Raw genomic sequence first — 22,866 nt, 5'->3', positions numbered from 1 at the left:
GTCATCCAGTGCTTTAAGCACCGCCTCTGGCGGTCAGTAAGGATGAAATAGAACGAAAGTTACGAATGTAACTACGGTTCTATGAATCCTGGATGACCGCCAGAGCGTCCAGTCACTCAGAATCCTTGTGTTCTCGCGAGAAGATTCTGGGAACTGAGCCTCCGATGACACCGGAAGTTATAGCCTTCCCGGTGTCACGGGGAGGGTCACAAGTGACTATGTTGATATTAGGTACTCGAAATGCGCATGCGCGAGGTGGAGATATCCAGTGCTTTAAGCACCGCCTCTGGCGGTCATCCAGGATTCATAGAACCGTAGTTACATTCGTAACTTTCGTTATCTTTTCCCCTGCTACTTGTTTGGGAAGCTGTGGGGGGTGGGGTGGGTAAATGTGAGGTTTGAAAGTTAAAGAGATCTTAACTTGTTTAAAATTGTTACACGTGCACATCTTTTCTGCTCTCTCACTGCAGCTGATGTGAGGCTGTCAGAAAGCCAGATACCGCTGCGCTTCATTCAACCAAATTGTAGTAAGTCAAGTAACGTGGCACTCAGTACTTTTTGGTGCTTTGAAAGTTTAAAAAAAAAATGCATGAAGGGAGGGCATGGAGAAGCTACCACTTGAAACGACCTGCGCTTTTACACATTCTGTCATATGGTAAAGGCCTTTGAATGGGTTTCAATGAGCACACTTTGGTGCGTAGGTGTGTTAACGTGAGTATTTTAGTGAACTTGTTTAGAATGGACTAAAAAAAATCACATGAAAAAAGAGATAAAAAGTATGTCAAAAACACAAAAAGGTGTCTAGGTGTGTTAAAGGGTTAATGCCAATGTTTGGGTGTCCAAAGCCACAGTGGTGGGACTCTGAACGCCTCCTGACCCCAAACACAGCGTTGCTTTACCGTTCATACACTCAAGTATATGTAAAGTTGGGCTTCTTCTGTCACAGACTTTATTCAACCTCGCCTCATCCGTCAATGTGTTATTCTTCCTCTGAGCTTGCGTCCCCTCCCACCTCTCCCTCTGATCCCCCATATAAACCCACCCACTGCACTCCTCTGCACAAAACCCTGCTCTGTGTAAAACTTCTTAAACATTTTTCTGGAATCGTTCCTGGTGTCCAAGTCGAGGTTTAATCCTACACTGTGACTCGTATAACTGGGGTAAGGAGACGCAATCTTTTTATTTATTACAATTTGTATTATTTTAATCCAGCTTGTTTTGTTGAAAACTTTGCATGATTTTTTTTTTTTTTCAGTTTGCGACAACATGAAAAGCTGCATTGCTTTGGTCGTCTGTGTGGCAGCCGTCACTTCATGGACAATCACTGCAGGTAAGACTGATGCACATAACACTACAATGGAATGACCTTCAATAAGAGCAGGGTCCACCTGATTTATTTACATTCAAATATCTGCTGGCTACTGCTCTGAAACAAAGGGATGAATAAAAACCCAACTTGACACACATGTTGCACTGAGCTCTTTTACCAGTTGTCTTTTACAAAGAAAGGAAATGTTAAAACTATTGTCTATGAACTGTCTGTCATGGAGTCTTCTAAGAGACAAATGAGAAAAATGCAGCTGTTTTCTTTTTGGAATTAGTTCTGAAAGAAATCTGTCCCTGCATGGTATAAGAAATGAATGAATAAAAAATAAGAATCATTAGTGTGTACATGAAAGGCCACTCACTCACAAACTTATGATCACACTTCTGATTCTTTCTCACTTAAAGTCCCACTGTTGTCTATTTACAGGTATTAAATGTGTATTGATCCAATAATAATATTTTTCTTGTCTTCAGCCCCACAAACAACCACAAAAAACGATCATGCATTTAATATTTGGGCAATACTGTATGTGCTTTCAGTGAATTCATGTGTAAAATGTGTGCTTGCATGCGTGTGTGTGTGTGTCTGTAGGAATTATTTTTCTTTTAATGCTCACTCCTCCTAAAGGCAGGGGCGTGACAACAGTGTTGGCAAGGCAGGCAATTGCCTAGGGCCCTGAGCTGAGAGGGCCCCCACCCATGCTACTTCAGTCCGTAGCAGTGACAATTGTGTGAGGAACACTTTAGTGGCTTTGAATATGAGGCTGCAATTACATATCAGAGCATCATAGCATGAAACATTAAGTATTTTTTAGGGAGTCAAAACATATGTGGTGGCAAGAAGAATGTTAGAAATATACAAATAAATGTAACATATCCAGAAAAAGAAGAATGGAAAAGAGTTATAGCAATGGTTTAATGGAGAGCTGCAGAAAAGTTGTCTGGTTAAATTTTAAACTTTTGGCGAGTCTTTTTCTCTAAGTGTGTGTAATGCAGAGAACATCTTTCAGGCGGAATTTCTCACAAAACTAGTGCGAGGAGTGCCTACATTCAAATGCCACATCTTCTTCACATGGAAATTTTCAGATTTCCATGTGTTGGACATAATTGGAAAGCTTGGAAATATATATCATAATTCCTCCTCAAACGCTGTAACTTTAAATCTTTACAAAGTGCATCTCCATATACACAGTTTGGGAAACACCGCTTTTACCCTGACCTCAACAATCCACTAGAAGTTGTAATGACCTGCTAATGTCTGTACAATAATGGTATAAAGACATTAACAGACACACACTAATATTTCCACAGTTGTCATGTTCAGACATTGTAAATGCAAAAACTAAAAGAGAAAACCATTGCTGTTCAATATGAACAAATGCCCATGTAGTGTAGTGTGGTTGTGGGTCATGATCTCAGCCTCTGCACCCCTGTCCACAGAGTCTGTTCTCAGCTGTGTCAGTGAGCGCTGACCATGACCCATGAGTCGGGAGGTCACGCTCCCACATCATCCCACACACTTGACTCTTTCTCCACTGAGGCCTGACTTTTCTGCTGGAGTTCTATCAAAACAGAGAGAGGGGGACATCAGCCTCTGTGGCAGAATCCTATTTTGTCAGCAGGGGAGGGGGGCACTGCCAGAAAGCACCATGATGAATCAATTAACTGAGTATATTTGTTTGTTTCTGAGTGGGGTGGGGTTGAGTGGGGGGTGACGACTCTGCAGGCAGACCATGAACTGACAGGCATTTCCGCACATCTTCTAGGTCCTGCCATCTTCTCTGGAGGAAGTTGACTGTGTTTCATTGGCTTTATGTAACCAGATTAGTGCCTGCCTTTGCTATTTCATTCAACGATAACCAACTAGCAACCCTCTGCTTGGGTTACAGTTACTGTTAGTGTCACAGTGAAATGCTGTGGCAGATACAAAGGGGTGAGACTCCAAAGCAACAGCAAAAAACATCCCACCCCCTACAGAAGCCCAGATACACCCCAACCAAAAACCCCCACCCTGGATTACAGAGGCCTTTTTTCTCAGCTCTCCCTGAAAAACAGCCGACAACAAGCCGGCCATTTTGCTGCCGCGAGTTATATGGCGTATTCACTGCTGTGGCACTGAGAGAAAAACACATGAAGGAGGCTTACAAAAACAATACGTCTGGACATGGAACTAATCAGCTAAAATTGTGTTCCAGAGGAAATCCTCTCATCTTTGTGTGGTTGATGCTTGATGATGACTCACTTCATTACAAACTAGTATTTATTGTGGTACTTGTCTGCTTTTCCATTCCAGATGCCAAGGAATTATCCATCACCACTATAAAGGTATTGTGTCTTTGTCTTCAGAAGGTGGCATGGGCCTTGTAGACCTTGTGAAAGAATAATTCTGCCTCATTACCTCAACCTTTGTTGTTTTACCATCATTTTCATTGATTAATAGGAGGAGAAATGAATCCCAGATTTTTCCACCATAACCCATGAGCACAATTTAAGCATCTGCGCTACGTGTTTTAAAGCTGTACTGCGTAACTTTTACGTATAAACAAATATTTTTTGGTTGTTGGTGTTTAGATGATTCCCACATTACACAATTCAAGTGATTTGTTTTACATCAGAAAGAATACAAAATAAACCAGGTCTGATGGTGTCCCGAAAATTCGTGAGGTTTGGGATAAGTTTAGGCCTTCAAAAAGGCACTTTTTTGTGTGAAAAATAATAATAATAATAATAACTCTTTCAATTACAATAGGGTTCTTGCACAGTCGTGCTCGAACCCTAAAAATTATATTAAAAAGTAGTGGAGGAGGTGGCAGCCTACTGTGAGTTTGCATATCCATCATCTATGGGGTGGGGATGGTTATGTGCCTATCTCAGCTGTCATAGGGCTATAGGCGGGGTCACACCCTGGACAGTTCCCCAGTCCATCTCAGGGTTTGTCTCTATATTATAGAGACAAACAACCATTCACTCTTACAAGCACACCTACGGTCAATTTAGAGTGACCAATTTACCTAATCCTCATATTTGAGTGACCAATTTACCTAATCCTGTGGGAGGAAGCCAGAGAACCCGCAGAAAACCATGAGCATACACAGGGAGAACATGCAAACTGTGCAGAAAGGCCCTTGTTCCAAATGGGGCTTGAACCCGGGTCTTCTTGCTGCAAAGGCAAGTGCTAACCACTAATCTGCTGATACCGATAATATTGTGCTTCCCTTAATTCAGAGCGTTCTCCATTTATCTCCAACAGACACAGGAAAAGCTGCATTAGGCAACAAAATGACAAAGCAATCATCCAAATAATGTAAATCAAGGGATCCAAGAGAGAAGCAGACTTGTAATCATCTTTGTTTGACAACTTTGTTTGTCCCAGAGAACATGACTCGGAGTCATGAAAGGGCCCTCGCACAACTCGTGAGCGCAGCAGTTCCCCGACCTCACCGTCTCCCTCACTCCCTCGACGGTCGCCTCGCTTTAATTTCATTCAGGGACACTTTGTGCCAAATTCCATGAATTCATTTACGTGTCAAGTTTTGTGTAAATGTGACTTTTCAGTCCATCATATGGTCACAGAGAGACACAAAAACAATCATTTATGTAACCAGATTAGTGCGCTCGCTTTCGAGTGTCCAATATTTGTTAAAAATTAGATATGATCCTCCAACATGCCTAGTCCCCACATTGCACGTGACTGGACAGAGAACTTGGAAAGTTGTTCCTACTGGAATTAGAACTTGTTTGTTTGAGTTTTCGGGGCTTAAAGGGCAGGGAGTTATCCCTTAAGCTCTGGTGCCAGACTTGGTCAGAACCATGTTGTAACTGAGCCACAATGACTTCATTCCACATCAAACAAAAAAAATCCAAATAATTCAAAATAAATAATGAAATATCAATTGACTCATCATATTTGATGACTGTGAGAAATAGCATGTACTTCTGTTCACGTGCAACACTTTATTCATTAACTTGTCTAGAACATTATGTGCCAAGATTGGCGGGGCTAGCTGAAACGTGCTAGGACAAGTTCCTTCAATGGTGTCCAGCCATGGAAAAAGAATTCACAAGTCTACTTTGGGACATTTGGAGTTATTTACAGATTCCGAAAGTGTGATTTCTAAACTTTCCAACAATGTCAATGTCAATGTAACCCATTTTTGAAGAAGATGTGACCATTCGAATGTAGGCACTCCTCAAACTGCTTTAGGGAGAAATTCAGCCTGAAAGATTTCGACCTTCTTGAGGAGCCAGGCCAATAGCTGCTCATTTGCATCACATTAACATGGTCACAACCCCCCACCCAGTCTAGCTGTCAGTGACATCTGATGTCTGTTAGCCCACAGGACAGAAACAGTGTAGCAGTTGAAAACAAAGGAATGAATGTAGTTCATGTCAATGTAGTGTTATTTGCTGTAAGTACTTCAGTGGACTGATACGAATCAGAATTTACTTTATTGATCCCCAGAGGGAAATTCTTCTGTTACAAAAAGCACTTGAATAAAAATGAGAAACAAGAAAGGTGAAAGATAGATACATACTTCAAATATCAAATAAAATATATCTAAGTGTGTGAAGGAGAGTTCAATATTTTCCAGACCATGGACTATATTATCATCTTCAATACCAGTTCCTCCCCCACAATGTGGCTGTACCCACTATGTCCATCACAGTTGATATGCGGACTAAATGATGACATCACAAACGCACCCTCTTCTGCTTACTCTTCTGTGCTGTAACCTTTGGTGCTGGGCATGTGAAGTATTTTGCCTCATCAGAACAGAAAGGCCTGATTTTTTCAAAAAGATACGTCTGCCTGTCCATGGTCAGTCCAGGTGGGGCCAGGACGGGAAGACTGTCAACAGGGGGCAGAACTCCTGGGTTGCGCAGTAGCTGAAACTCGATAGGCTCTGCATCACTGTGAGTTTGAGCAAGCACCACACCTGGTCTGTTGGCATCAAAGCTGTGACAGAATAGAAGCACACAACCGGATATTTAAAACATGGCTCACTGTTCACATGGAACACTATTATGTTCATGCGTGATTTTTTTATTCATAAAATGCAGAATTTTGAATATAAATACCTAAAGTGCTGATAACTCTCGATCTGTGGGAGCTTTCGAAAGTAGGGACTCAGATGTGTCTGCCAGTCGATGGTCTTTACTATCACTCTGCCATCTGCCGTTCCAACAAGCTGCGGAATATTGAGGCGACTTTCAGGAGAGCTGTGTTCCACTACCTGTTGACAGCAAGAACCACAATGAAAATAATTATTTTACTTTTCCAAAAAAATCACATTTTACACATTACATATTGCAGTCTATATAAGCATTTGGCTATTGTATAGAAATCAATTTATACACATACCAAGAGCCTTAGCCGACCTCATGTATTGACGCCACACTGAGGCCTTGGACACATGGGTTGGCAGCAACTTCACATGCCAATCCTTATGCCCAGGATTCTGAAAAAAAAAAAAAAAATACTTGTTTCAGATCATGGTTCATGTTAACAGGCATTTAATCACTGAATCAGTATAGATTGATCATTAGTATTGCTTGAATTATGTGTGAATGCCACACCTTTATGTGCATGAATTGCACGTGTAATTAACACGTTCATCACACATTGTGTGATTCATGCATGCAAAGGTGTGGCATTCACACATCATTCAATGCAATGTTAGGTTTCGAACACGGGAGTTTCGTCTCAAAGCATTTGAATTATCAAACTGAACCTGCGGGTGTACAAAATCTCAAAGAGGGCCGTGACATGCTCCTCTTACGACTTATAATACGCTCATCTAACCGAACAAAAGTTTCGATGTGCATATCATTCTCATTGTAATAATACAGTACCGAGCTAGCGAGCTAAGCAAGCATCGCTAATAACAATGTAGCCAAATGGCGTTATGAAACGCACAGTGGATTATTAAAAGACAGCGTCCCTATGTGCGTCTGTATGTGACTTGGAATGAACACTAACATAACACAGATTAACAACGTTAATGAAAACTCACCCCATAAAAAATTCAAAGGTATTCCGGCAGACTTCAGTGCCACCGATCATAAGAGGTCCGGGCTTGCTTCCTTTTCGTTGCAGTTTTACGTCTGTTCGCCTCCAAAAGTCCAATTCGATTGGAGATAGAGCGGTGCTGGCGTCATGTCATCATCTCAGACAACTACCGTGTGTGTCCTGCTCTCTTTCAGCCGCGGAATAATCCATCTGTTTGTTGTTTTTCTGACGATGAAGTCTGCTAACACGTTAGCATAAAGATCGCTAGCTTAATATTGCTAACAGTCCACACACAGCCGTCTCTGTACTTTCGCTGTCCTTGTGAAGAAGCTGCTCAGCCACAGCTGACTTATTGTCCTGTTCTCTTTGTCTTCCTTTGTCAAACAAAGCTTTGATGATGACTGCTTTGATGATAATCACGCTTTAATTTCGCACTGCACACACACACACTGCACACATACGCTGGACATTCGACACACTCTCTCTCCCTCTCCCCTCCCTCTCCCTCTCTCTCTCTCTCTGTATAATTAGCCATGTGTATTCTCCGTGATCGTCAGCTGATTGGCTGAAAAAACAACAAAAGCTCTGGAATGTGAGATCGCCACACCCAAACTAGGAGCGATTCACAGTGATAAAACAACCTTAATTCAAACACAAAGTTTATGGTTTTAAGACCCACAATACTGTGATTTGAAGCATGTAGTGGCTTCTTCAAAACTTCAACTTGTGTAATTTTGAAAAAAACGGAAATCCCTAATTTTGAAAAAAAAAACGTTTTCCTGTTTTTCTCGTTTTGCGCTCGGCCGACTTGTTCCCGCTTGGTCCGTGGCGGGTCACATTTATTGATGAGTTAGATAGTACCAGAGAGAGTGTTTTGTGAGTTTTGAAGGAAGAGTAATACATCATCTTCATATAGGCTTATCTTGTGGTGCAGATTTTCTGTTTGAATACCTTTGATATTTCCATTTTCTCGAATTGCAGCTGCAAGCGGTTCTATAAATATGGCAAACAGTGAAGGGGAGAGTGGACAACCTTGTCTGGTGCCCCTCTGGAGCTTGAAGCTTGGAGATGTTTGAGCGTTTGTCCTGACCGAGGCACTGGGTGAACTATAAAGAATGTTGATCCAGGAGACAAAGTTTTGTTTGAATCCAAATTTATCCATTGTCGCAAGGAGGAATTTCCAGTTTACTCTATCAAATGCTTTTTCTGCATCTAGTGACATAATTGCTGATTCAAGTTTATTGATTGTGCAATAGTCTACTATATTAATTAGCCTGCGCGTGTTATTAGTTGAGTGTCTGCCCTTAATAAATCCTGTCTGGTCTGGGTGAATTATGAAGGGGGTGATTTTTTCCAGTCACCTCGCTAAGGCTTTACAGATGATTTTAAGATCTGCATTTATGAGTGAGATTGGCCAGTAGCTGGATGGGAGTGAGGGGTCTTTATCTGGTTTAAGGTGGAGACAGATATGAGCTGTATTTATGTGTGGGGGGAGAGTGCCACTTTCCTTAATTGCCATTACCATTTTATGAAATATGGGTGCCAGTATGGGCCAAAACGTTTTGTAGAATTCCGCTGGGAATCCGTCTGGTCCTGGGGCTTTCCTGTTTGGCATGTGGTGGAGGGCATCATAGAGTTCTACCATTGAAATGGGAGATTCTATGGTGCTGATCTGTTCGTTGTTAAGTGTTGGCAGATTTATAGAGTTTAAAAATGTGTTTATCTCTGTACTAGATGAGGTATTACTGGAAGAATATAAGTTTTTGTAGAAGTCTCTAAAGACGTTTTATTTATTTCCTCCGGTGCGTGGGTTAAGTTCCCGTCAGGACCTTTTATGGAATGGATAGTTGTTTTTTCCTTATTTATTTTAAGTTGGTTAGCTAAAAAACTGCTGGATTTGTTACTATGTTTGAAGTTTTCTAAGCGTATTTGCGTTTTGGTCAAATTCCAAAAGCGTTTTTTGCGTTTGGGTCAAATTCGCGTTAGTAGACGTAGATGTTCAGGGGTGGGGTCTCGTGTCACCTATCAGTCAATGTATGCACATTTCTCGTTTCGCGGCGAGCCATTGAATCATTCTGATGGCTGCCGTGGCCACGCACTATTGAATCTGTAAAAGTTTCCGATAACTTTTGATCTTGGATGGGTCAAGTACAATTTGACGCATTTTTCATCTTCCTAGGATCAACGCCCTGAGACTAGCAAGATATACGCCAAATCCAAAATGGCCGACTTCCTGTTGAGTTGAGGTTTTGGTGTCAAGAGGATTTGTTTTTCCGTCTTGGACAGAACAATGTTCCCACTGAATTTCGCGTAACTAAATTTCTGCCTGCCCCATAGGTGTTTAACCTGTCGGGGCGCTACTGAGCCATTTTGCATTGTTTTTCCGCAAGTCCGTTATTTTATAGAGTTTTTCTGCAGTTCTGATTTGAGGGGCAATTTTCGTCCGTTTTCACGCACGTTTTAGCGGATCAAATTCAAGATTCCCTAGGGCTAGAAATAATAATAATTCCTTGAAGAACAATAGGGTCCTCGCATCCTGTGAGCTCGTGCACCAAGTAACACCTAACAACAGAAAAAAAACAGTAGTCTCAATTGCCAATTAACTTAGTGGTGCCCTTGTGTGGCCGTTTCACTCACGAGTTGAAGTGTAAACAAAGCAATTTACAAGACAATGATAAAGAAATTAATGAAACTCTAGATTAAATAAGTTAATAAATATGGTCAATTCTAGAAGGTACTGTAAGTATGATGGCTGCTGGACTGGGTGGATAATAAAACCATCAAACGCCGACCTGAAGGCATTATTTTAAATTGGGTCATCAGTACGTGGTCCTGATGATCAATCATACTTCTTTGACCACATGCTCCTCCGATAGAGAATGTAAGCTTTTTTACTGGACTCTGATCACCGTGAATGTAACACAGACTGCAAAACAACACATAAAAGAAAATTGTAAATGTTTTAGACCCATAAAACATTCACCACAGTTTGGCTCAGTTTACTGCCTTGGGAAAGTCTGGCTTATAACAGTAGACTTTGACCAATTGCAAGGCAGTTCTTAGATTGAGAGATGGCGCCTCCAATTTCCTGTTCTGCTAAACTGCTATGCATACAGGTGCCTTTGGTTGGAAGGGCCACAATTTCAAACAAACCTAAAAAAAAAAAAAGTATATAAAAAGAGTCTAGAGATAACCTGAAAATAAAGATCCTCCATCCTCTCCATAAAAACAGGCTGCTTGGTTTGTTTCTCTTTCTTTAGGAGGATCCGTACACCATGAGCAGAGGCTCTGAGCTGGAGGGTTACTGCATCGACCTGCTCTCTGAACTGTCAAAGCAGCTGGACTTTAAATACAACGTTCACCTGGTGAAGGACAGTCGCTACGGAGCTTTGGACCCCAGCGGCTCCTGGAGTGGCATGATCGGTGAGATCGTCAGAGGGGTGAGTCAAAGACTGTAACTCCACGGGCTTAAAATATTTAAAATGTGAAACAGTAAATCTGTGCTGTATCATTGTAGCCTGTTCAAAAAAGGGATCATCTTAATTTGAGTAAGGGAATGCGTGATGTCAATGATGTGTCCTCACTAAATTATAACTGAAAATATTCTTAAAGCACTACACTCATTGCATATGAGCATATGAGACCATGTGGGTCCAATGAAGGAAGGGAGGATGAATGTGAGGAAGGAGGAATGGGTAGCAGGAAGGAAGGGAGGGAAGACCAGATAAACGAATTGGAGGGAGGAAGGAAGGGGGGGAGGAAAGAAGTAGGAACAGAGAAAGGGAGAAAGAATTGGAAAAATGCGGAAGGGAAGGGTGGTAAGGAAGGGGCAGGGGGAAAGAATAAGAGGGAGGGAGGAAGGGAGGGACGGAGGGACACATTATGGGAAGGAATAAAGGAAGGAAGGGAGGGAGGCAGGGATAAAGAATTGGAGGAAGGAGGAAAGAAAGGGACAGAGGAAGGAAGGGTGAGAGAAAGAAACAATTGGAAAAGGAAGGAAGGAAGGAACGAACGACGCCCACACAATACTGTCTGTTCATAAAAGTTTGTTCACTTAAAACACAACAAGATAAAGTTTCATGAATAATTAGTTAGTTAACATGTCGTAATAATGAACACATGAATATCAGCACTGTATTATTTATCGGACATATATTATATGTACATATATATATTGTGCTTATTGTTTATTTATTAATCATAGAATGACCTGAGTGTCCTTCTGCTCATCACTGTGTGACCATGTGGCGTATGTGATCATGTGTGTGTGTGTGTGTGTATGTGATCATGTGTGTGCGTGTATGTGATCATGTGCGTGTGTGTGTATATGATCATGTGCGTGTGTGTGTGTGATCATGTGTGTGCATGTTTGTGTATGTGATCATGTGTGTGCGTGTATGTGATCATGTGTGTGCATGTGTATGTGATCATGTGTGTGCGTGTATGTGATCATGTGTGCGCATGTGTGTAGGAGGCTGACCTGGCTGTGGCCCCGCTAACCCTCACTGCAGTCAGAGAGCGAGCTGTGGACATGACCACGCCCTTCATGCAGACAGGACTGAGCTTCATTGTGCGTAAGGACTTGGTTTGTGAGGCGAGCAGCTTCAGTCTGTTGTCACCCTTCTCCACCGACATGTGGGTCGGGATCCTGGTCGCGTTCCTGCTCACAGGACTATGCACATACCTGGTGGGCAGGTGAGCGGAAGCTTCAGCGCTGCTTTTAGACCTTATCAAGTCTGTCAGCGTGAGATGTTTGAGGTTTGAATAGCTGTGATTTTAGGTTTTTAGTTTGTATTAAAACATGTTGTGCTTTATTTTGTGTTATTATTCCACAGGATTAGTCCCACTGAATGGGCTGAGCCTGGTACAGAACCGCACAGCTTCACTCTGCTGCACAGCTTCTGGTATTTAGCAGGAGCTCTCACCCTACAAGGTAACACAACAAGCAGATTAACAGACTCACAGGATACACACACACACAACACAGGACAACACAAGACAAAACAACACAAGACAAATCAACACGAGACAACACAACACAGTGGTCGACAGAGAACAGAGGAAGTATGTGTGTAGTTACTGTGCATTTATCAAACAAATGATCGGTTTTACTGATCAGAACATACATTTTAATTGCTTTTATTCACATTTTTATTTCATGTTAATTCTTTACAGAATATTTAACAACAGGATCGAGAAACTAACCAATATTTATTACATTTATTTATCTGTGACGTGAATATACGTCTTTGTGCAATTAATGTATAGCTACAGCATTAAAACATGAAATGACTGCTTATAATTTGCCAGTATACTCTAATACAAATAGTGATATTGAACATAATTTCAAATACCTGTGATTTGTTTAAAGTATTTTATGTTATATAATTGAATTTTGATTTGATTAAAATGTGTAAATAATTTGACGATAATGTTTTTATTCTTTGATAAACACAATTTACTTGTGTTATACCTCCTTGGTGGCATTTTTATTGTGTTTACATGGGTAAAATGACATTGTGTGCAATCACAGACTAAGATTATACTAATGTCATCATACATCATTAAAAATATTGTTTCCGACTTCAAAAGTTCAGCTGGGACTTCCGGTTGAGCGGAAAGGGGAATGGCGGCATAGGATTTAGCTCCCACCAGCCGAAGTAAACAAACTCCCTCTAACTAACGACAACGTGAATTCAGTTATAAATGAATCAGAAACAGAATGCAGGGGAATCTGTCTTAGAAGCTGAATAGTCATGAAAGCACAGGAAGAATCTACTAAACTCGTAAGTGAGGAGAGCTGTGAAATTGAGGAAAATTGCGATGATGAAGTCGAAGTCCAAGGGAAATCGTCAACACTATGTAAATATTTGTCGGAGATTACCAAAGAAATACGTGAACTCAAAGAAGAAATGAAGAGTGATATAACGTCTCTTGACACAAGTTTCAAACAGGAGTTCGCCAGCTTCGAAGAAGACGTAAACAACAAGCTAAAGGCTAACTGCGACGAACTGCGGGACCAGAGAAAATGCCTCATCGAGGCCGAGACACGCATCGAGGAACTCGAGACATTCAACATGGAAGCTAAAGAAGCTCTGTTGAAAACACTACATGAGCAGAGAAACTACAAGAAAAGCTAACCGATCTTGAGGGAAGGTCCAGGAGGAACAATCTGCGGATATTTGGGGTCCCCGAGGGCAAGGAAGGGGACTCGGTTCCCCGTTTTGTGGAGGAGTTACTACAGAGAGAGCTGACCAACCTGCTAATTCAGCGAGCGCACGAGCAGCAGCGAAGAGACCCGGCCCCGGGGAGACGCCATGTTCCATAATCGTTAACTTACAGCAGTTTGACACCAAAAAGATGATATTAAAAAAGTCTGGCAGAAGCGGATTTAACTCGACAACACACCTCTGTTCTTTGATCACGATTACGCGACCGATGTGGTAAAAGCATACACCGACATCAAAAAGATACTAAATAAGAAGAGCATCAGATTTCAGACACCTCTAACCAGGATTCGGATCCACTGGTCTGACGGTCCCCGGCTCTACAACAGCGCACACAACGCAGCAAAAGAGATGAAGAAAAGGGGGATGGATGTCTATGTGAAGGAGCCAGACGGGGGCACACGGTGGAGAAATGGATTCAATGAATATCGCAGTGGCAACGAATCGGAGAACCGGGAATGCAAAAAGAGATAACTCAGCGGGCAAGAGGGAGGCTGCAGGAGTTTTGGAGATCCGCGGAGATGGAAAATGCCTGAGTGGAATGTGAGGTGTAGATGCAAACGAGATCACATACGGTAACTCTACTGTAAATGCACCATAATAGGACACTAATGCACAAGCCAGGTTAATTTAAAATGTATGCGATAAAGAGAGGGGTAAGTTAATTTTAAGTTTAAGACCCAGCAATAAGCATATGGGCTGTATTTCTGTTTGTTTAATAACTGTTGGTCAAATTCAGAACCTGAATGCAAGAAGCAAAACTTTCCTTCCATTGCAAGGCTTCTCGAACATGTTTTTTTTATATAGACTGACAGAGTGGGAACATAGAAAAACCAGGACTTCCACCCACCTCTAGTGAGGGGCTCCACCTTTACCGGAGGATTTTCCCCTCCCCTCCAACAGGGACACGGGCACAGTTCAAGAGGCCCACAGTTATCGGAAGGATTGTTCTGTTGTTTTTGTTCATGTGGTTATTAATGTTTCAAGTGTCAGTGGGAGAGAGGGAAGAGAACTAAAAAGAGAACAGGATGCAATGTAACCAACTTAAAGTGGTGTCTCTGAATGTGAACGGATTAAACAACCGACTGAAAAGAGGGAAGGTTATAGCAAAACTATAAAAAGGAAAAAATCACAGATCAGTTTTTTACAAGAAACACATTTATCAGATCAGGAACATGAGAAATACAAGAAATTGGGATTTAAAAATACTTACTATAGTTCGTACAAAAAGGAAATAAGAGGGGATTAGAGATATATCTTGGTGAAAGGGAAAATTGAAAATCAAATTTTGACAATCATCAATATCTATGCACCCCCAGATGAGGGAAAGCATTTTTCAAGAACTTATTTGAGGTCATTCTTCAAGAAACAGAAGGAATTTTGTTTTTTATGGGGGGATTTCAACTCTACGCTTGATCATAATCTAGATACAACTAGCACAAAGAAAAACAGCAAAATACATGTATCCCGATATATAAACACATTTCTAAAAGAATTAGGAATAATGGATGTCTAGAGGGAACTTCTTCCGCTCGAAAAAGACTTTACTTTTTATTCTGCTCCGCACTCTAGATACGAGGATTGATTTGTTTTTAAGAATACAGTTGATAGATTCAGAGTAGAAGAATGCAAGATAGAGTGATGGAGTGGCAGATTTATCTGATCATTGTATCCTGTATTTGTCATTGAATATGAATAGTAGGAAAAGGAATACAGTATGGAGAATGAATGTTGGTTTACTAAATGACCTGGGATTTGTAGAGGAGATAAACAGAAATAAATACATACAGGGAAGAAAATGACAACAGGGAAGTGGATCCCATTATTCTGTGGGGTGCCATGAAAGCAGTTATGCGGGAAAAACTCATATCACGATCGACATATCACAAGAAAGCTAGACTAAAACTATATCAGGAAAAGATTAAAGAAATTAAAAATTTGGAACAGCGGCATAAGAACTCAAATGATCCAAGCTTAATTAAACAAATACAGGAAGTGAAAACAAAAGTGAATGAGATACTAAGGGACGAAGTAGAAAAGAAAATTAGATTCCTGAAACAAACTTATTACGAGTCTGGCTCCAAAGCTACAACATTACTAGCGAGGAGATTAGGAAAACAACATCTAGGCACAACATAAAATTAGAGATCCCATGACCAACACATTAGAGATCCCGGAAAAATAGATAAGGTGTTTGAAAATTACTATATAAAGTTATATACACAACCGGTCTCAGCAGATGACAATAAGACATTTTTTAAATCAATTAGATCTCCCATCAATAGGAGAAGAACAAAATAGATGTATAAATTCATGTATCACAGAGAAGGAACTGGAAGAAGCCATTAAAAGGTTAAAATCAAATAAAACTCCAGGAAGTGATGGCTTCCCAGGCGAGTGGTGTAATATTTAAAAAAGAGCTGGGCCCGATGTTATTGGCATCAATAAATGATACCCTGAAAAAAGGAAAGATCCCACCATCCTGGAGTGAAGCCATAATTACAGTACTCCCCAAAGAGGGGAAGGATAAAGAATTATGTGAAAATTATAGGCCAATATCGATTTTGAACTGTGATTATAAAATATATACTTCTATTCTGGCTAAGTGACTTGAGACCTTTATGGCAGAACTAATTAGTGAAGATCGGTGTGGCTTTATCAAGGGGTGTCAAATGCAAGACAATATAAAGAGGACTCTACATATAATCGAAGAAATGCAAAAAAAGGGAGAAAGTGCAGTCCTGCTCAGCCTGGACGCAGAAAAAACCTTTGATAGCGTTAATTGGAAATATTTTTATTTATGTTTAGAAAAATTTGGCTTTAATACAAGCTCAGTAAACATAATTAAAACACTCTATCAAGCCCCTAAAGCCAGAATAAAAGTCAATGGTAACCTCACTAACTGGTTTAAGCTGGAAAGATCTACTAGACAGGGTTGCTGCCTTCACCGACTCTCTTTGCAATTTACATTGAGCCTCTAGCTCAAGCAATAAGGCAATATGAGGATATAGTAGGGGTCGATGTGAAGGGCACAGAGCTGATCAGTTTAGAACATCCAGATTCATGCCTCCCTAAACGTATGGAAAGGTTGGATTCTTTTTACAGGGTGTCTACAGGTATAAACAAGTTAAATTTAAGAAATTTTACGACATTTTAATACCACCTCTAAATGAAATTTAAGACCAAACTTACAATGGAAATACATATCAAAAGTGGAAAATGTTTACGACATATGATGCAGCTAGCTTCATACGCGCTGCCAGGCACCGACCTCAACCAAGAATACTGTTTTCAAACAATTTGTAATTAAACTTGCACTTTCCCATTTTGTCGAGTGGTTAATCAATGCTGCCCGCCACCTGTAGACGATTTGGCCTAAGTCATCAAAAGCTGCGCAGTAGGCTAGTGACGAGTTGAAGACGAGACCCAGACTCTATCAGCGGCAGTGATTGGCTCTTGTCCTTCACTTGTCACCCAAAGGTGCGTACCAGGGTTTCCCCCAGAAAACCTGCTAAACCCTGTGGTAGGACCTCTCAGGCAGCCCACTGGCGTTATTGTAAGACATTTATTAACAATACTTAAATGCCAACTATAGAGTCTTACAAAAATACACTCTCATGTGATATACAGCAAACCACCACAAGCTCCAGGATGTGGAAAGAATTCTGCTATATAGTCAGATTCTTTATTACTCCTGAAATTAAGAACACATTCTTATCCGCACAACAAGCATGCTGGAGACAGTGTGGTGAGCAGAAAGCAGGTTATACACATATTTTTTGGGAATGACGTAAGGTAAAAAAATACTGGAATGATATATGGCTTGAATTGGGGAATATACTGGGATACAAACTACCAATGTTATTTGAGGTGTTATATCTATGTAACCTGACAAGGGATAATGTACAGTGTGAGGACAAATATTTGGCCAAAATATTTCTGGCTGCGACCAAGAAAGTGGTCACGAGGAACTGGTGTCATGAAGGCTCCCCCACTTTAAGGAACTGGTTGGACACAGTCGAGGAGATATACAATATGGAAAAACTCACATATATACTGAGACTCCAACAAATGGAATTCAACACTAAATGGGACAAATGGTCAACTTATAAATCTCACTGCTGAGATGCTGATGTTGTTTCTCTGAGCTGCAGTTTCTTGTGTTTGTCACTTGACCACTGACTGCTGATGCTGCTTGTGTCCTCTAAGGTGCTGGACCTCACCCTAAAGGCCTGTCTGGACGTGTTGTCAGCGCCATCTGGTGGCTGTTTGCTGTAATGCTGCTCGCCTGCTACTTTGCCAACTTCAACTCAGCAATCCACTCCAACAACAAACACGTCTCCATCACCAGCTTCGAAGATCTGGCCAACCAGGATGCGATTGACTATGGAACACTGGATGGTGGATCCTCCAAACTTTTTTTTAAGGTACGTTTGATCTCAGTGTTTGGAGACATTTACAGCTGTTCTGTGCAGTCTATATGTATTCATTCTGCAAAAATAAAAATGTAGTGTGTTGTTTATGAGAATATGAGACACAATTCTTACTACTACTGTCCTAAACTTATTCTTACTTATTTGAAAAATAGGAGTGTTAAGATTTGTTTTGTATGTTTAAATAATAATAAATAAATAAAGAGGTGTGTCTCATTAAACAATTGTGATCGTGCACGGTTTTGAGCCAGCAGGTGAAGTATAATGCTCATATTTTACTGTAGCTCTACTGTCCTACACTGATTTTGACCCACTAGGTCACATGCCCTTGAAGCTATTGAGCTTTAATGCTCAAATTTACTGTATTTTGTGTATTAAAAATTCATTAAAAAAAAAAGAAAAGTGTTAAAATGTGATACAAAGAGGTGTGTCTCATACAGCAAGTGTAGCTCTACTGTCCTAAACTAATTTTAGCCAATAGGAAGCTCATGAGGTAATATTGACATTATAATTTATGGGTTGATATAAAGTGATTAAATCGCAAATATAAGAAGGGGCTTGATTATTCAGGGCCTTGTATGCGAGTAGAAGTATTTTGAAATCTATTCTACTTTTTACTGGAAACCAGTGTAGAGAAGCCAAGACGGGATATGATCACGTCGTCTGGTTTCCGTGCTGCTGCATTCTGGACAAGTTGAAGGCTTCTCAGGGACTTAGGACATACATATCTGTACGGCCGGACGACCCAAACCCCTCTATTAAACTCCAATATTGTCTTATAGACATCCAGACACAGATGACCCAGAACTTTCTGATGCTTAACACAGAACAAACTGAGGTCATGGTCCTAGGGCCAAAATACATTAGAGCACCATTTTCAAGTGGAGCTCTAAACCTAGGCAGTAACACCCCAGCCCCCTGCAATACAATAAGGAACCTGCAGGTCCTGTTTGACAGATGAGACCTCCTGAAACATTGCGGCACATTACCCAAACTGTATTGATACTGTGTCGGTAGTGTGTCGGTAGTGGGTCACTGTGTTGCTCAATACTGACACCTCCTGGATCTTAAAAATCATTACCGGCAACCCAATGACAGACTCAACTGACATACTGATTTAATGACCTAGTATAGGCTATACAATAATATAATTTAAGGTATTGTATTTTATATTGTACTCTTTCATGAACGTGTTGTGAATGCAAGGATGCTTATTTACTTGTCCTTGAGGCAGGGAGGGGATTTTTTTATGTATACATTTTTGTTCAAGAAAATTAGATGTTCCAAAGTTTTGGGATTCAGGCGATTTCGTTTTATAGATGCCAGTTCTCCAGCTTTTGAAAAAAGAAAAGAAAAAGAGGCACAGATGAGGCTGGTGTACGCAGAAACATTAGGGACAGGAGGAAGAGGTTTGGGTAGGATCCTGAGATCTTGGCATGTTTCCCTCTACCAGGTATCTCTGAACGTTTGAGACGATGACTGATTGTTTTGGCAGAGAAGATGCATCCCGTTGACAGATGCGCTTCCTTTTAAACACAGTTTGGCACGCCCGACGTGCCGCATGACAGGCGGCACTGCAGCTGTATCGGTCACGGGGCTTTCCTAAAGTGATACGCACACCGACATGAGGGTTCGCTCTATGAACTCGACACATGGGTGTTGCCCGACCCATCACTAGTGTGGAATAGAACCTCTTAAAGACACTCGTGTTGTTTTTGTTATTTTTGATTTTAATACTTAGTTGGGTTTGTTGCCTCACTCTAAGTACAGGAGATAAAACATGCAATGTTGATTTCTGCACTCATTATGTCACAGTGATACATTCCTGGAATTGTTGTTTCGGGGGGCTCCACTTTGTCCCTAAAAATCCAGGCGAGGGCAATAGCATCCGGAAGAATGGAAGTCTGCAAAGTGTTCTATTCTTGGATATTCTTGGCTGCACAGTGCAGCACAGAGTTCTACACAAACATCCAGCCTCGGTCCAGTGAATACATTTTATATATGACGGCAATGTGCTGGCTAGAGTCGGCAAATTATCGCTTTTCCAAATCATAATTGCTGTTAGCTGCCGGAGCCTCAGTGACGCTGACATAGTTTCCTGTGTCTCATTTGCAATTAAAGAGACAGACACTCAAAACAGAGGGTTCTTTTGGCAGAGTGACTGGCAGGGTGCTTCATCCCTAAGGTACCTTGACCAAAGCATGTCACAGACATGTTATTTAGGACACAAGGGTACTCTGTGAACTTGTAGAAATAGGGTATAATATGTCTACTTTAATAAAACTGAACTGTTTCTTGACCAAGGTCATTATAGTTCAAAAAACAAACACATTGAAATAAAGTTTAAAAGTGATACGATAACTAACTGAAACTGATTGTGTTTTTAGAAAATTAGAAAAACACAAATTATAGCAAAAATGTGCTTAGTTTTCGTCTTTGTAACTTTATTTCACATATATAAGCCTTTTATTTTGAAAGATTGTATTTGAAACGGCCTTTTCGTTCATAATAAAATGCTTCTGTTTACAGTGTGGGACTTAAACATTTGTTATTGTTATCATTATTATCATTTTATTTATGTTTTTATGTTCATGTGTGTCTTTAGTCTGTTGGCTATTTGATTTTTACATGGCACACAAACTGCATCCAAGACTGTAATATATTTATATATCTATAATACATTTTTAAAATAGCATGTTATGACACTACTATGATGATGATACTTATTATGACTCTTTTGAATCTTGTACCTGGTTAAATAGAAAAGAAAGAGTCAAAACTAAAATGAATAAAAACTAAACAGGATTTACAAAAACATAAATACTGATACAAACTAGCAATCATGCTTTTAGAACTAATTAATTATTTAGATGTTGCCAAAAGTCACTCTATCAGATAATAGATATATTTGATCATGAAAAAGCATAATTTAAATGGACACTCTCAAAGCACTGGCATCAACTGTATATTTCACTCACAGGATTCCATGGTCAGTCTTACCAACCAGGCTTAAGAACAATTTGCTTTTTCATTCTTTTTCTTCTCTAGAACTCTAAGAACTCATTGTACCAACGGATTTATGACCAAATGGAGCGAAAGAAGAGCTTTGTGTCCAGCATGGCAGAAGGTGTTCGCCTGGCTCAGGAAGGAAACTTCGCCTTCATTGGTGAAGAAGTGTCCTTGGACCTGGTCGTCGCTCGCCACTGCGATCTGGTCCGAGCACAGAGTGTCATCGGGATGAGAGGCTACTCCATCGCAGCACCACAAGGTTAGTCCTCAACCACACTTTCGGTTTTAAGTAAGAAACTTACATCAGGATTGCAAACTGGTCAGGGGTGAAAAGGTGAGAAGCGTGTGCGAGAAGGGAAATGGCTGTTACGTCACAAAACAAGCTCGACTGACATCGAGACCAATAGTGCATAGTTAACTGAAGAGTTAAAAATTACTCATAACCACACATTTACAAAGAAAACAAACTATAAAATGACTCATTTACAGAAAAAGCTTGTGGCCATTGTGGCCAACAACATACCTCAATAAAAATGGGAAATCACACTGAAGGTACATAGTGGCACTGAATCTAACCACACAAACTACAAAAGTAAAATGTTGTAAATGTTGTGTATGGATGTAGTGTATGCAAGGCAATATCAATGTAAAAATGGCAAATAAACACTATTACATCAATCATCTCACAGTACAGTCAACAATGGCAATGTGAGAGCAAGTGCAGTTCAGTAGGATTGTTCAAATAATAAGAAGTCCTTTTAGGTATTAAAGAAAATGTAGAAAAGTTCCTTTCCTAGCCCAGGAACCGAATGCAATATGTACCTAAAACAGACTAAAAACTACTACTAACTTGCGACTAAATAATAATTATAATGATATAATAATTAATTATTTTGATATTAGAATAGTTCTTTAATATAGTTAGCAGCAGATTAAGTAGACTACTAACACTAATACTAGTAAAGTAGAGCTTCGGGAATAATTGGTGACAGCTTGCCGATTAGTAACGGCACGCTAACTGGCAAGCGTCGTCTACTGCCTGCCGTAATTAGACGAAAATATATTCCTGGCATTCGGTTCCTGGGCCAGGAAAGGAACTTTTCTACATTTTCTTTAATACCTAAAAGGACTTCTTATTATTTGAACAATCCTACTGAACTGCACTTGCTCTCACATTGCCATTGTTATAGAGATATTCTGTGCGGATCTGCACAAATCAGGTAAGTCACCCATTTTATATTCAAAAAGTGAGGCGAAAGGTGAGGAGTTTGCATGCCTGTTAAATGGTTTGAGATCATCACCGCCTTTGCTTCAACAGGTTCTCTTCTGGTCAAAAACCTAACCATAGCCATCCTCAAACTGAGTGAGTATGGTGTCCTCACACACCTGCGACACAAGTGGTGGGCCAGCAGCTGTTTGGGGGGTAACAGGGCCCAAACCTCTGAGGCCCTGAATCCCCATGACCTCAGGGGCCTCTTCCTCCTCCTCGGCCTGGGAGTGGGTGTGGGTCTACTGCTGGCACTGCTCGAGCTCATGTCCAGGGCCCGCATTCAAGCAAAGGATAGCAAGGTAGGGAAAATTGTCACTGTCGATGTTGCACAATCAATAGAGAGAGAGAGAGAGAGAGAGAGAGAGAGATGTTCATGTTTTACTGATATCTTTAAGATTGTGTGTTTTATTGCAGTTTTCAATGTGATACATCTGTCCCAGAAAAAATACTTTTGGAATCCTGAAGAATCTTTACTTTTCCTTTGTCCCTCAGAAATCGTACTGCTCGGTGCTGACAGCAGAGCTGAACCTGAGGTTTGGCCCCAGAAGAGAGAGCACAGAGCAGGACAACGTAGACAAGAGCAAAGCCTGA

The 22,866-nt window shown here is 40.7% G+C and overlaps 1 protein-coding gene across 1 annotated transcript; it reads left to right on the top strand.

Annotated features, from left to right (window-relative positions):
* Positions 1-1,266: 1,266 nt before the first annotated feature.
* On the top strand, positions 1,267-22,866 carry LOC310928691 (putative glutamate receptor; the record flags this gene model as incomplete). Its single annotated transcript, XM_083891330.1, has 9 exons — positions 1,267-1,330; positions 3,620-3,651; positions 10,597-10,776; positions 11,808-12,031; positions 12,172-12,269; positions 17,773-17,990; positions 21,045-21,264; positions 22,324-22,574; positions 22,768-22,866. 9 exons carry the CDS (start codon positions 1,267-1,269, stop codon positions 22,864-22,866), a joined length of 1,386 nt encoding a protein of 461 aa, XP_083747456.1.

The sequence above is a fragment of the Microchirus variegatus genome, assembly GCF_963457635.1.
Source record: "Microchirus variegatus genome assembly, chromosome: 6".
NCBI lineage: Eukaryota > Metazoa > Chordata > Actinopteri > Pleuronectiformes > Soleidae > Microchirus > Microchirus variegatus.
This window is presented reverse-complemented; position numbering and strand designations above follow the sequence as displayed.